The sequence below is a fragment of the Indicator indicator genome, chromosome 25, assembly GCF_027791375.1.
Source record: "Indicator indicator isolate 239-I01 chromosome 25, UM_Iind_1.1, whole genome shotgun sequence".
Taxonomy (NCBI): Eukaryota; Metazoa; Chordata; class Aves; order Piciformes; family Indicatoridae; genus Indicator; species Indicator indicator.
Window position 1 is genome coordinate 14533652 of NC_072034.1, and position 15942 is coordinate 14549593.

The 15942-nt window shown below is 41.2% G+C and overlaps 1 protein-coding gene across 1 annotated transcript in view; it reads right to left on the reverse strand.

The window, feature by feature from the left end:
• The window catches only part of ZNF827 (zinc finger protein 827), a 71133-nt gene that overhangs the window by 31092 nt on the left and 24099 nt on the right, over positions 1-15942 (reverse strand). Inside the window, 1 exon segment of the mRNA XM_054392239.1 lies at positions 9669-9902. Coding sequence (XP_054248214.1) covers positions 9669-9902 — 234 coding nt within the window.

The window sequence follows — 15942 nt, forward strand, 5'->3', positions numbered from 1 at the left end:
GACCAGTTGCCATAAGCTCTTTTCCTTCCTCCCTTGCATTCCTCTCTGGTGTCCTAGGTCCAGCAAACAAAACCATAGTCTGTAAGCCAACCTGTGTTCACTTTCTATGCTTGAGATTCCCCAGGAGTTGCTGAATGCTCTGACTTGGCTGCAAGGTAAGCGATTGCTTTTTCTTCAGAATAAGAGCTCTGAAATCTCAAAACCACAGCTCCAAAGTAATTTGCCTACCACACCCTAAATACCTATACAGCCCTTTTGATTCAGACTTTCTGTTGTGAAAAGAGAAGCTGAAGACCTGCAGAATTTATTCTCATTGTAGTTTCAGAGAAGGATGACTTTTTTTAAACGTTATTTTTATTCAGAGTGCTTCTGAAAGGACAGTGGTATCATGCCAGAACTGCTCAACTCTGTTGCCCTTACTGGTTGGATGCTGACCAGATATTCAGGAAACAGGAAGCCTAAGACAAGCAATATGCTTGGGAGAATCAAGAAAATAAATAAATGCATGCACACAGTTAAATACCAGGAGGACCATCCAGGTAAGGAATCACTCCAACAACAAAAAAGTACACAGGATTTATTAATTTTGCCTAAACCTGTACATATACTTCTGGTACTAGCCAAAATACTGAAAACCTCAAGAAAAATCTGCTTCTGTTTAGTCATGATTAGCACATGCCCTAAACTGTCACCTACATTGTCTCCACAGCTGGAGTCAAGGGAAAGCGTGAGCTTGAATAGCTTCATGAGCAGAAGGAGGAAAAGGCAACCCTGGCAGCCAGCAAAGGAGCCTGAGGTAGACAGCAGAGACAGGGACACTGCAGCACACAGAGCCAGAGAAGCAGAGAGCTGAGATGCTGAGTGGATTAGGATCTGAGAGAGAAGTCTGGCCCTTGTCCAGACTGGAGGGTCATGATCAGGTCTATGATCTATACACATGCTAACTGGTGCAGGCTGGTGCTGGCCATCCTGCTAGCAGAGGAGGCAATCTGCACAATGAAGACTTCCTCACATGGAAGTCTGTCATCTGTCAAATTTTACTACTTAGAAGGCTCTGATATTAAAAATAAATAAATACATAAAGAATATTTTCTATTGCCTTTGGGTTAGAGAGAATAAAAGGGAGCGTGTGGTGGGGGAGGAATCCAGTAACTTCACTTAAAGTCACTCTTTTGCTGTGCTCTCTTGTTTTTCCCCTCCTAACTCACCTTATGATGCTGTCAGACTCACAGATTTTACTCCAAGTGTGAATGCTCCAAGCATCACCAAGCCTCCTGTTTTCAATTGCCCACTATTACAATGAATTTCAAGAGCACCAATCATTGTTTGGTCATCCCTGAAAACACCCTCAAGTTAGCTAAGTGGTTGGTATCATGCTGCAGTCTCAAGCCAAACGAACAGAATCCCTTTAGCATGAAGGTAAATGCATTCCACCTCAAATTGAACTGATCTGTGTCACCCACTCCTTTTTCATTCCCCTGGTTTCTCCCTCTCCCCATGTTCCTATTGTTCTTGAGAACAACTGGAAAAAAAGAAGCTTTGCTGCCTACAACTTTTTTTTTTTTTTTTGAAGTAGTAATAATTAAAAAAAAAAAATTTTGAAGCCAGGAGATAGAAGCCACTTGGATATGTTCCAGGAACAATTTCCCTGAAATGCTTTCAATCTTTTCTTATGGCATTTCTTGACCTTTAGGGAAACATACAAACCTTGATAAAAATCTTTACTATCTACAATCTAACAGATACATTTCAGACTTGGTTAATTTTCATCATGAATTCTCAACTGAAGACACTTCAGAAAGAACACATCATGCCTTTTTTTTTTGTCCTGTTAGGCAGATCTTTCTTTCTTTTTTTTTCTTTAGTTAAAGCTCCCATTAGCCTCTTATTGTGAAACCACAGAACATTGCACCTGTGTTGAGAAGTGTAAAAATAGCATGCTGTGCACTGCAAGTGAACACAGAACAGCAAAGGAATGCATCAGGTAACACTATCAATCAAAAGCTCAGGTAACCCTGCAAACAAATGAGTTCTTCAGATGCTTGACAGACCGAGCTCTGCACCCAGCTGCCAAATTTAGGTGCAGAGTCAAGCTGACCTTTGCTGCTCTCTCTGCTTTTAAAATATTCTTTCTATTTCTGTTCCTACTTCACAGTTTAATTCCCTCTCTTGAAAATGCTTTCAAACCGAACTGATACGACCCCAAGTAAAGCAAGAGTCAAGCAATACTGGTGACCTTCTCCCCCTCACAATCAGCTAGCACTCAAATTGCCCTAACTGAATTTACATATTTGATCATTTCTTCTGACCTTTATCTTCCCAACTGCACCCTTTTGATCTGATAGAATGTCCCTGCCAAATATGAGTCCTGTCATACTCTGATGTCCAAAAGCAAAGACACACAGAAGACTGAAGGAGGGTCTCTGATCACTTTACAAGAGCTGATGAAAGGGAAAAGGTCTGTCTCATGAGCAGCAATCACAAGCACACAACCCAGCTGTGCTAGATCTTGTGCTGGTGAAAGCCTGTAATGAAGATTATGCCCATACCCATCTCACCAGATAGGCAAACTGTGCCTTCTTGAAGATTATTTTCCCTTCTGTGCTGCAGACAGTTCATTTGTGGAGTAAGGTGATACCCCTTATTCCTTTACATAGGTATCTCACATGCTAAAGCTTTTCAAGTCAAGGACCAGTACACCAAAAGGTCTCCTGTTTCAAATAATTAAAATTGTGATAGCTTTGGCTTTTTTCTACTTTTGTATCTCTCCTTCAGTAGATGGGCTAGGTTAAATAAACTGCAATGTTTCAGAATACCAAGGTAGTATATCAGAGCCATTTTCTCCATGCCAGAAGTACAGACATCTAATTCCTAGCAAAAGTCAGCAAGGGATAAAGACTGAAGTGGCATTAAAGTGTCCAAATCATGATCTCCTGAACACGGTCTGCTATTCACTCTAAACCAACCTGGAGGAAGCTCAGAACAACAGCACAGCAGTGAACATTACTCATCTGACAGAAGACGAATAAAATCACTGAATATGCCTTTTTCTGCTGCTAACTTCCTTTGCCAAGGAAGGCAAGAGACTAGCATGGTGGAGTTGAGACCTGCTGGTCAAACTAAAGGGCAAGAAGGAAATACACAGGCAGTGGAAGCAGGGAAGAGTAGAGACAATGCCTGGTTTTGTAGGGATGGGGTCAGGAAGGAGCAGGTGAAGCTGAACTTGGCAAGGGATGCAAAGAATATTATAAGGGCTTCTTCCTTTTGCTGATACATTGGCTATGCAATGACTGTCCCTTGCTGAAATCAAATGAATCCTTGTCAAATCATTCATGCTTTTCCCCACCATTTTATTTAAAGCTTCACCCCTGCTGAAACGCCCATCAGCTTTACAAATCAACTTTATGAATCAACTTGGATAGGAAAGCCTTTCCCATATGTCTCATAAATCGCACTCGTGGACTGGTTTTCACAATCAAGCAGACAGGGGTAACTAGTGGGTCAACTTGTACCAAGTTCAAAAGCTTCCAGTATGGAGAATCAGGCATTTTGTTATGTTAATTGTTCTGATTTGCTAGAAATAAACATACCCTGAAACAGCTCAAAAAAAAACCCTCAGAGGCAGGGAACAGTTGGTGAGCCCTGAAGGTCCTGCTACAGAGACACAACAAGGACCATCTGACGTTCCCTAGGGCGCCGTGCTCGATGCTTTCTTTTCCTAGTATCTTTTTCAAACTGCTGTTTTATATGAGACAATGGCAATGGGCCTTTAATCAGTGTATCAGGATCCTGCCTTAAAAAAAATAAAATCACAGAATAGAACTTCTGAACTCCCATGTTACAGAACTCTGCAACTGTAGGCTTAGTTTCACAAAAACGCAAGCCAACAAAAACAAAAGAAAGGAGAAAATTAAAGCAATGGACTAATTTGAGTTGTGATATACACCTGCTGCTCCTTCCATTTAAGTGGTAGGACCATGATGCTTACCTGGAAGACCCTACTTGAAGAACACAGCCAACTCCACAAAACAGAGACCAAGAAGAATTTGAAAAAAAACATCTACATGTGCAGTAATTTACAGCAAGAAAAAGAAGAAGAAGAGAAGAGAGAACCTGCCACACTGAAATAATAAACCCAGCCATCTAGAAACCTGTACCTTGTACTATACTGTAATTAAAGCACAGCTTCACTCCAACCAAAATAAATTTCAAATTTCTGTTTGGTAAAAAAAACCCCAAACCAACAAACCCAAAACAACAGTAAGAATAATAATAAAACAACAACAACAACAACAACAACAACCCACTCCCCCAACACAGACACAATTGCCCCTAACCCTCCCCAAACAAACAAAAAATCCCAGACAGCTAAAACAAACAAACAAAACCAATCCCCAAACCACTCAGCCAGCAATGAGATTTAATGGTGCAATGTGACTTGCCATGGTTTGCTATCTCTCTAGCTTCTAGAGGAAATCTTATTTTGGATTATACACTTCCCCTCTAACTTTTCTGGGCTTTTACAGAAGAACCTGCTGCTGCCCTGAGCTTTCTCAGAAGCTGTTTAGGGATGGTATTTACACCCCTCTGCCCGGTATCAAGGTTCCTCTGCAATCCAGATATGGAGACTCTTATGAGGTCCTGACAATGGCTGCCTCCAAATGCAGCACCCAAGCTCCACGCAAGCAGTTCCCAGAACAGCCCATGAAGTTGTGAAAAATAAATCTGTAGAAACATTAGTTTCTTTTTCCCCCTCCTTACCCAAAGAATGCAGTAATGTACTTTTTCTTCACCACTGTAACAACAAACCAAAAAACTGCTAACACAACCCAGTAAACCTGGAAAGGCTTTGTGACAGCCAAGAATAACAGCTTACTAGCCACGGAGTCCTTTTCGTTGTCAATTCACACTGCTGATGACAGCCAAGCATAAAGCCACCTGAGCCTTAAAATGAGGTAAATCTGAGAGCAGCTGTCCAGCCACACACACACAGATAGCACCCCAAGTCAGCAAATTTCTTAAACTGATAAGGGTACTTAGAGTTCCTCTCCAAGTCTATGCTGTTATGACTGGAATGGTTTTAGTAGGAGCTAATTTAAAGCCTTCTAAGATAGTCCTTCACCTTGCTGTGCCCTAGTGTTGCATGTGCCAGAATGGGAGTGGCATTGAGGTGTTCTGGCCTTCATTTTATGCTAAAAAATTGTGCTGTCCTTCTTTGCTCTCATTCTTCCTTTTAAATGGAAGTTCTAATCCATGTTGTTTCAGTTCAATGTAAGATATAGTGTCAAAGAAATAACTAAGGCGTGAAATAGCAAATTAGCATAAATGTTTTCAAGTGGATAGACAATCAGTCAAGCAGGAAAAAAAAACCACCACCAAACCCCCACAAGAACCAGTACTTGTGCTGAAAGAGGAATTGTCAAATAATCAGGAGATAATAAATGGAGCTGATGTTCTCTGTAGGCAACATTTTACTCCATGACCTTGGTGCAAAAAGTAAGTAGGCATCTGCTGATAACCCCAAATTATGACAGATTGTTGGTGCTGGGAATTGGTGTATTACAAGGAGCACTGTTTGGTCCAAGGACTGAAGTACAACAAATTCAGAGGAGCTGAACAGTGCAAAGGTCATGCATGTGCTAGTGATAACAAGGAGAACAACCTGAATTACTACTGAAATGCAAAATGCCTGCAACTGACAAATAAGCCAAAATAAAGGCAAATGTGATTCAGACAACGTTTCTAGGAAAGATGGGGATATACTAATGTCTTAGTTCAAGGAATCAGGCTCAAATATTACTTACAAAATGCTAGTGTCTAGAATAGATTTTATAGACATCCAAGCCTCCAGGTATGCATTTGTTTTTGGACAAGAAGGCAAAACACTGTATGCTTTCAAAAGATAATGTATGCCCCAAACATACTAGCAGCTTGACTATTTCAACAGAAAATGAGTTTTCAGACCTAAACATTAGCATGTAAATGCAAATCTTTATTTTAAATGTCAGTCTCCTCTGAAATCTGCCTTTCAGTTCACAACACTAAGCATAGAAAACTGACCAGGGATCACTTGGAGAAACAAATTGGCTTTTCCATGAAAGAACTGGCAATAATGGTGAAAAACTGGTTTAGGTGTATTTGAAACACATTGTTTCCATTTCTTATCATGACTTTGTGAAACATTTAATAGGAATTTAAAATCCTGCTGGGATGGTACCCTTCCAAACAGAGAGGAGAGTGATTTGCTTCACTTCACTATCTCCTCAAATCTCTTTGCTTACTATTGGATCTATTCTCAGCCAAGACTTGGTAATGGACAGAATTCACAGCTCATTTTTGTTGGTCTAATTCATGGTGGTCATCTAACATTCTTCCATAAACTGTAGGTTGAAAGTCTGCACTGAGGCTCAATTTTTGCCTGTTAGTTTCCAAAGGTAATTTCTTCCAAACAGACACTTATTTCAAGGCCAGGTTGGATGGGGCCTTGAGTAACCAGGTCTAGTTGGGAGGCACCCCTGCCCATGGCAGGGAGGTTGGCTTAGACGACCTCTAAGGTCTCTTCCAGCCTAAGCCATTCTATGATTTTGTTTTTAAAATAGCAGATCAGTTGTTTAGAAGTTTTGTTTTGACTCTCTGGATGGGAATGGGCTCTGCCTAGACACACCCATAAGATATTAGCCTTCTTAGCTTGAAGAATCATTTGGAAGAAGCACAACTGGGTACCAAGCGACTTGGTGTCAAGTTTGTGAACTGTGAGGTAGAAGATTGGAAGCCAAGCGGAACACAAGGGAGAAAAAACGGATACAAAAGGTCATAGAATCTCCACATAAGGTCTGACTCCACCAAAGTAATATGTAGGGTAAGGGCCTGTTCTTAAAGACTGGTTGAGTGCTGCCAGAAGTGTCCTGACAGGTTTCCCTTAATTAGAAAAAGAGAATCTCGTGCGGTACAACTAGACAGCAGAGTGTGATTTTTTTCTCTTGTTTCTGAACATCTGCCTCTACACTGACAACTAGTAAATGTTCTGTTAGTGTTCTACTGCAGCAAAATACGTTTGTTCTTCTAAGATTTCCTAGCTGTACAGTAGTTTCTGAGTAGCTGACAAGTCTTTCCATTATAGGGGCTGGTGATTTGCAGTAACTCTTTTTTACAGTATGTACCAGTGCAAACTAGGCTCCAGAGCCTTTCACTACACTGTACAAGCTCAGCTTTGAGCTAACAACACAGCACCTCTGTTTGGGAAAAGAGATTCCCAATGAAGAACATAAAGCAGTGTATCCCTCACACAGGAGACAGCAAGGTCTATGCCTACATTCCCAGAGGCTCCCATGACGCTGCAAAAATTGGCAATATTATTGCTCAGGGGAGAACAGAAGCATGTGTGTCAAGAATGCAGAAACCAAAACACCACTGTATTGAAAATCCCTTGCTGAATTTGTATGTGGTGCAGGTTTGGGTAATTAGTATTACATGAAAGGAAGTGAAAATAACACAGCAAGGATGTAATCCATTCAGTCTTTACCAAGCATATATAGAGCCCGGAAGGACCTGACTTAAACCCAATTATATAATATATCAAATCTAATAAGGGCACTTGACTGAAGATTTCCCACAGACAGTACAGTATCCAGACACACTCATTCCTTCGCATTTAGTATTTTCCTCCCCCCAGTACCAGGAAAAAGGTGGAAGTTTGTCCTTGTTTTTCACTTTATTCTGAAGAAGTGGCTTAATTGTTTAAGTTCTAAATCACTAAAACCAGAGTGCAGAATTGCTTAAGATAAGCTGGGAAGTCAATAGTGATTTCAGTATTCTACCAGATGAAGTATACATTAGACAAAAAACACTAAAGAGATTACTGATCTTAGATCTTCCTTTTATATTTGTCCTGTGTTAAACAGCATCTCAGTGTTTTCCTCCTTTATAGTTTCTGCAATCCAGACCAGTGCAAGCTGCAAACAGTGTATGTGATAACCCCACCCACTGGCTGATCCAGGAATGCAAATTGTAGCAATACCAACTGACTAAATCCCAGAGAAATTCTTTACCTATTTGATTAATCAAAAAGGCCATCATCAGCAAAAACTGTTCCATCATAAGATCATAAAAGAAATGTTAAACTAATGCATTTCCTTTAAAGACTGGCAGTCCCAACAGAAGTGACTGAAGGTTTGACCGGGATTGTATATGTGCCAGATTTCATCCATGTAAACAGGTATTTAAGGCACAAATATTCTAATACAATAGCCTGTAATAAAACTGTTTAAACACAGCCTGCTGGTGCTGAATTCAAGAGTCACAATCAAGAAGCCTAACGTCTCTGAAGCAGCTGAAAAATCATTAGGTTATGGAGCTCTTTCCTTATGAAAATAGTCACATGAATTGTTATGTACCAAGAAAAAAGTCACAGGTTAACATTCATTAGGATGTAAAGGTCTGTCACCAGAACACCACACCCAAACCAGTGACCATCAGCAACAGTACACTGCATCAGTAACTGAGTATTTGTATTTGGGAGTCTTGTGAAAATTTGGGAAACTTCTGCTCTGATCAACTTTTGTAGCTGGAAAACACTTCCTGCACCATTAACACAGAAGGCTTGCAAATCCATGATTCCAGTTCTTCTGCAACTTAAAGTCTGCAGGTATGAACAGGAGTGAAGTTATTACATGTTAGAATTTATGGGAGAGATCCTCATCGGTTAAAGTCTTTCAGGTGCGAATTTGAGCTCAAATTCAATGTTGACAAGCCAGGTCATTTCAGGTAGCTTGGCAGGAATCTCAGAAGTCACTAAACTTTTAAGCACTGCTGCTTGCACCTTTTGCATGAGTTTAACATACTTTAAAAACGTAAGTTGTGTCCAGTTTTGGAGAAGACTTAAAAACTAATTGACCCAATTTTAGCTGCAGAAGCACAAAACTCTGCCTCCAAAACTTTCATGTCAGTCCTAAAAACTGAAGTCTATTAGAAGTTCAAAGCTTTTTTATCATTCTCTTAGCCTGTTTCTAGCATGAAGAATTCAACTCTTTTACTTTCCCTTAAGGTTAAACCTCAACTCTGACAGTTAAACAAAGCACAATTAGCAGAGCAGACATTTTTATTTGACTCCCTCCAGCTGCAACAGTACTTATGTGCATACACATGCATACTGTCTGCTTGTCTGGCAGAAGCATACATCACTAAGTGTAGGCAAGTTCAAGTGGTCTCCCTAGTAGCAGAAAGCTGGCTCAGTTTACATTATTTTTTTTAAATAGTGCATCTTATTTTGAGTACAAGATATTGGCAGGGAAAAAAAGTCATTATTTAAAAAGCTTTATCAGGTATAGTTCAGTACAGACACATTCTTATGATGTTAATGTAGTGACATATACTATAAATTGGTATTATCATGCTTTGCTACATTTTAAGAATGACAACATCTAAAAGCTTTAAGGCATCATTTCTCTTGACTTATCCCAAAGTCATTAATTTGAAAACCAGAGCAACAGATAATTAGATACTATGGCGACAGACCAAACTGAGATGTCTTATGTATACGACCCCGTGTAGACAGACCTTTTCCATTCTTCCTTCACTTGCTACTAATGCTAAATGCTCCTTTTGCAGGGTAACTCTGCTAGCATACATCAAAAAAAGAGAAGTTGAATATCATTGAATTAAATATCTACCTGAGAGCTTCATGAGGAGCTCAGATGCCGCCTTGACTGACGTGTCTGGCCTCATCACATTTGCCTGCGCTTCCTGTGGCTTAAGTTTCTCCTCAGGGATGTTTGGTGCTGGGGCTTCAGATTCCTGGCTGAACACATAGCTGGACTGAGGCAAGGCTGAACTTGCAGCTTCTTCATCCTTAGGCTCCTCTTTCACTTTAAAATTAGGAGTCAAGGGCTCTTTTTGATTTGCAGCTGTCAAGAGAAAGAAAGAGGTGAGACTTAATGAGGTGTGCAAACAATCGTAGAGCAGCTAGTAACCTGAAGAACCCACAACCTGAGAACTGCTGCAGCAGGTACTGGAAGCAAGTACATCAAACACCATTCATGAGGTAAACAAATTTCTGCATCATTTCAAAGGGACAGTTTTGAAACACAAAAGCTGCTTGTATCAGAGCTCAAGAAACAAAAAAAGCATTTCCCTGGTCCTTGGTTTGTAGGTTTTCCACAGACCTACAAACATCGTGGGTTCTATGGACACACAAATGCCGCAGGTCTTCCTCAGGCTTGATGGAGGTTTAAAGCAAAGTCCATGGGTACTACATACTGAGTTCTTAGAGGATGGAAAGGAGGCAAGAGATGAAAAGTAAAGAGACAGGGCATTTCAGAGGGGAGTAGAAGGGAAGACAGCAAATTCTTAGATCCTAAGAGTTGGTATTTGTTAAGAAAGAGAACAGCAGAATTTTCAGAAGCAGCTCGGCACTGGAAGATGCAATTAGAGCACTGTTGCAGGTTCTACATCCAGAAAAATGAAAGGGAGCAAGTTTAAAACAACCCTTACAAATGCCCCATGTAAGCAGCTGCACAGCCTCAGAGAAGGGTACAGAGAGAGACCTCAGGGCTGCTTGAAATCCACACACTAAGCAATGTTGTTCTTGAAATATCTTTCCAGCACCTCTTGCCAGCAGTAGATCCTTTGCACTGCATTTGCTTGAAGGGATAAAACTAAGAACACCTCTTAAATAGTACTTCCAAACCCAAGCAAGATAAATTCACAGGTAGACTGCACAATGCACAGGAGACTAAAGAAGCTGCACTGTATTTCAACAGCTCTCCTTATAATTCTTTGTTTGACCAGTAAGACATACTTCCTTCCCTGCCTCCTACTGGCTCTTCCTTGTTCAGAATTTCACTTCTAATTCCCAGGAACACACAGCAGATGATTTGTTCAGTGCCCCAAACTTTGATGAGTTCTCTCTTTCTTACCTCTCTAAACCTTTGTCTCCACAAATAGGAAAGATAATCATCCTCATCATTTACCATACTACCTCTGTCCCTACATATTTTGCCCCTGCCCACTCTCATGATTCCTGCTGTGGCAGTTTAGGCTGGGTGCCCCCTGCCACTGCCGCATGAGATACACCTCTGGTGTCCTGGGTGCCCACCCACAGGGGTGGACACAGGAAACGACGTATTTCTACCCATAAATCCTGCACCCTGTAAGGCCATCTGCAAAGTCATTCTCTTCCTCTTTCTTCCCTCTCTGCTCCCACGGGAGATGTCCTCTCCTATCGGGTAATGCCGGGGGAGTATCCTCAAGGCCTCTTAGGCCTGTCTAGGCCTAATGCCAGGAGGAGAATGGAGGGGGGGCAGTCTCAGACCTGGCCAGCCTGAGACTTGCCTAGCAGCGGGAGGGGGAAGAAAGAGCCTTGGGGGGTTTGGGTTTACCCTCAGGTGGGAAGAAGGGAAGGATTGGGAAGCTTTGGGAATTATGTAACAGGCTCTGTACGCTTTGGGATGTTCTCTGCCACTATGCTTTGTAGTTTGTAGTTCTCTGTAGCTTCACCAATTGCTTTTCCATTTAAACTTTCCATCACTCTCCAATCCGTTTGTGTGAGTCTCATTCTTTTGTCCCTTTCGGGGCAAGAGACGATCTGTCTGGCCCCAAACCAGCACACCTGCAGATGAGCTCTATCAAATCTCACTTGGACCACATAAGGAGGAGGTACCTCAGCACCCTTTCCCAGGCTGCAGCAGGGCACTACATCCAACGTACGCTGCCTGCAGCAGGGAGCTGTTTGCTCTACCAACCCACTGCATGAACAGGAATATCCCAGGAACTGGCACATCACAGGGATGGTAATGGCCAGCTGAAGGGGCAGGGTACTAACAGGTCAAATCAGCCCAACAAAATCTGACAACATTCACCTGCTTAAGCCCTTGGTCTACTTTCTCTTCTACATCACCGATTCCTACCCTACACTCTGGCTCTTCCCTTTCCTGGCTCACTTTCTCAGATAGAATCCTCATCAGTTCCCCCAAAATTTGACTCCTAGAGAATCTGAACCCTTGCATCCTACTGTGAAGTGCTCACCATCTCCCAGAGACCTCAGCCCTACAACACGGGGTACAGTTGTCATCTTTACCACAAACTGACACTTCCATTTGCTACTTTGGGCTTTGTTCACTTTCACACAGTTCACTGGTCTGCAGTTTTCCTTGTGTTTGAAGGTTGGTTGTTTTGGTTTGGTTTTTAAATCTAGTCCATTACCCTGTAAGACAACACTTACATCTTTTCAGTTTATATTTCAGGGTTGTTTGATGTCCCTTTTTTCTTACTGGTTGACAAGCCATTACCAAAGAACAAGACTAGAGCAAGTGGTACAAATGGTGTACACACAAGCAATGTGTACATGCACATTGTTGCTATTCACTACTTCAGAAATTCCATTACCTTATGTAATTTTTAATATGAACTATAAGCACTTTTACCACTATTAAGAATTGCTTTGTCCTTTGTATAAAAGAGCAAAAAGCAGAAATATGAAAGCATGCTGTAAGTAATCAAAATAGAGGTTAGTTTTTAAACCAATCTTGACTTTATTTAGGTACTTATAAAATCTCCATCTACCTTCTTTATCCAGGTTTACATCTTTCTAGCTCAGTCTATCCTGGGCTTTGACCTGGGGTGATGAATGGTTACACACACACACAAAAATCAAACCTGTGCCACACTACCTACTGAATCCCTTCTCTTACACCATGCCACTCTGTTTGCTGCTCCACAAGGAGCCTCCACCTCCACAAGGAGCCAAATAGCTGAGTGCAACCGTTAGAGACTATTCTGCCTGAACTCTCAGAGAACCTGGAGAAAAAAATTAATACTTTTAATTTATTTATTTCAATAAGGAATTAATTTGAGTTGTCCCAGAAAATTAAGGAAACTTGAGTCTGAGTAAAGAGGTAAAGACAACCCAGTGAGAACAACCATTAACCTGTGATTCCAGCTGTGTTCCTGCCCATGAACCAGGACAGGAAATAAATCAGGTCTAGGAGACACTACAAAGCAGGTCAGCATACAGTTTACCATTTACAATAGAGAGGTGACATTAAACTCACAGTTTGCAACCATACCCCATGGTCATAAGGCAGGTGAAGAACCATATAAAACATCCACACACCAACAGAATCACTGTAACAGAACTGATGTAATATCACAGGTTTCAGCTAGGAACTTTGATTTTTTTTTTCCACTACAGTACACTGTGGCAGATGCCTTATGCATTCCCCTGTCACAAGAACGAGTATCAAAGGGGCTACTTCTGGAAGAAACTATCATTTATTAATACCTCTTATCACCAGGCCAAAACTCAGCAACCAATTTGACTCATTCCAAGGACAGGTGACCAGTGGTACCTCTGCTCTTCATCTCAGAGCATTCTCAAACTGTACTGAGATGAAGCCAAATTCTAATAGCTCAAAGAAACCAAAGTTCAAGGTAGGCCACATCAGAGTTTAAATAGTTTCATGATAGTGACATACCCAGAATGACCTGAACAGGCTTTCCCTCTTTTCCTGTGTCTCCCTAGCCCTTTACTTTTCCTGTCCCACATTAGCTCTCCTACTGTGACAGCACATGCTGCTGCAAGTCACTGCTCTCCAGCTTTTGAGCCATCACCTGGGATAACAATGTTAAAACTATGTTGATAACAAATCTACATGAGCTCTTCATGAGATTTGTTTCTGTGTGCCTGTAAAACATCACCTATGAGAAATACAAAACAGAGTCCCACTGCCCAGAGGAAGTCCAGGAGACGTGCAGTGGGCAGTGTTGGGTGAAGAGAAAAGAAACCGTAACTATTGCTTGTGCCTAATGCTGCTGCTTCTGCCTGCTCTGACTGCTTTGCTTTGGGCAGAAGATAGAATTAACAACTTAGCAAAGAAGTGTGGTTTTCTTTCTTTTACTAACTGACAGCACTTTTCAAAAATCAAACATATTAACCATAGACAAGTCAGAAAACTAAAAGTTAGTTACCTCACTTTCCCTCCCCCACAAAACAAAATCTATTTGGTCCATTTCAACCCAATTACTTCAGCTAATGGGACTTTTGCTTCAGTTAATGGGGCTTTTACTCTTTCCTGGAATACATTAAAGCAGAGTTCAATATAAACAAAACCTAAATAAATGGACAAATTTAAAAAAAAAAAAAAAAGAGAGAGAGAGGTTGTCCAGTCTATTAGATCCATATATTACAACTATAGCAGAAAAAATTCCACCCCAAAACAAAAAGTAAATGACCCCAAACCCAGCAAAAACGCCTACCTCTCTGTCCCATCTTGGATCCACAATTATGGGCAAAATTGCTAACACATGGGAAAGAGCAGCTATGATGCATCCACTAGTCACATTAGAGAGAACAATGAACAGATGCAAGAAATAACACCGAAAACAAGGGAGATAGAAGTTGACTGAGGTTTAAAAAAAAAAAAAAAAACAACTAAACAACCTATGATTGAGGAATCTTTTAAAAATCAGAATTAAACAATGGAAAAGATGAGGATGAAGTCTATTAAAGTATATTTGAACTATGAAATTATTACTTTCCAGAAAGAACAACATCCTCTATCTACACGCAAAACCAGATATACATACATATACTTCATTTGTATTTAATTTACATTCATTCTGAACTGCAATGAGAACAGACTGAAGGTTATGTTGCCTGCAGACTAAATCCAAAAAGCCCAGCAATTCAATTTTGAAATACTCAGTGAGGAAAGAAAAAAAAAAAAACCAACCCACCCAGCAACCAACCAACCAACCAACCACCCACCCAACCAACAGGCAGCAGTCTCTCAGGGATAAGAAGTCTCCATTTGCACCATTCCACATGCAGAAAAAAAACCAAATCAACCCCAAACCCTGAAAAAACCCAACCCAAACCAAACAACCAAAACAAAACAAAAGGAGAAGATTCCTCATTGCTGACTTTTACCCTCCCAGCAACTGGAATCATTTGATCCATTTGGCAAAAGGAGATGATTAAAGTTCTAACACTTTCCTCCAACTGCCAAATGCCACAAGAAAATCTTTGGGCATCTGCCACTAATCTGAAACACTCTGACAGAAGCTGCTCACTGCATCAGTCCACTTACAAGGATTTCTAAATGCTCAAAATGTTTATAATTGAAAGAGGAAAAATGGGCTGATTACTTCAAGCCAAGCTCAATGCCACAAGTCACAATTAGCCAGGAGTTGGTGGCCATTCCATCTGTCTGAGCAAGGAACATGAGAAAAAAAAAAGAATCCACAACAAAAATGCTGCCACGAAAGAGGCCACAAGAAAAAACATCCACAGAGTGTGGGTCTAAAGGAACTGTGATGAAATGCCAGAGCACTCCATTGCACTGGCATATTATTTTACAAGTGGTGCCTGACTACAGCTGCAAAGGTGAGAGAGAGCAGGCCAGTCATGGCTGAGGAACAGAGGAAAGTGAAGACTCATTCCAAAAGGCACTGCAAATTCAACTGGTCTCCTTGAGATCTTGCACAAAAACCTCCCTTGAGGTGGCTCAGAGCCACCAGAGCAAGAGAACCATGGCATGACTTCCACCTGAGGAAGAGAGGACAGTGTTTGATCCAGGTCCTGCTGGATCCTGAGTATCTGAACAATAAAGGGAGCCTTCCCTGCCAGGTGGTAAGCTGTGAGCTGCAGCAGTTAAAAGAAACCAAGAACTTCTGCCAGATGAGTTCTGCAGTATTTCCCTGACACTGGGCATCACCATCGTCCTGAAGGCAGCTGTGGTCAATGAAAGGGATGACTTCAGTCTTCTACTACTTTCACTCTAGTAACTGGAATGTGCAGGTAGGTACTGGCATCCTGCAAGGAGAATATTTGATGACATTCAAGAAGTGAGTAAGGAGTACAAACACTGCAGAAGCAGCCACCAGTGAGCTAACTGCTTTGCAAGAAAAATCTGTGCAATTGGAACCTGTTGGAGAATCTCCAGACTA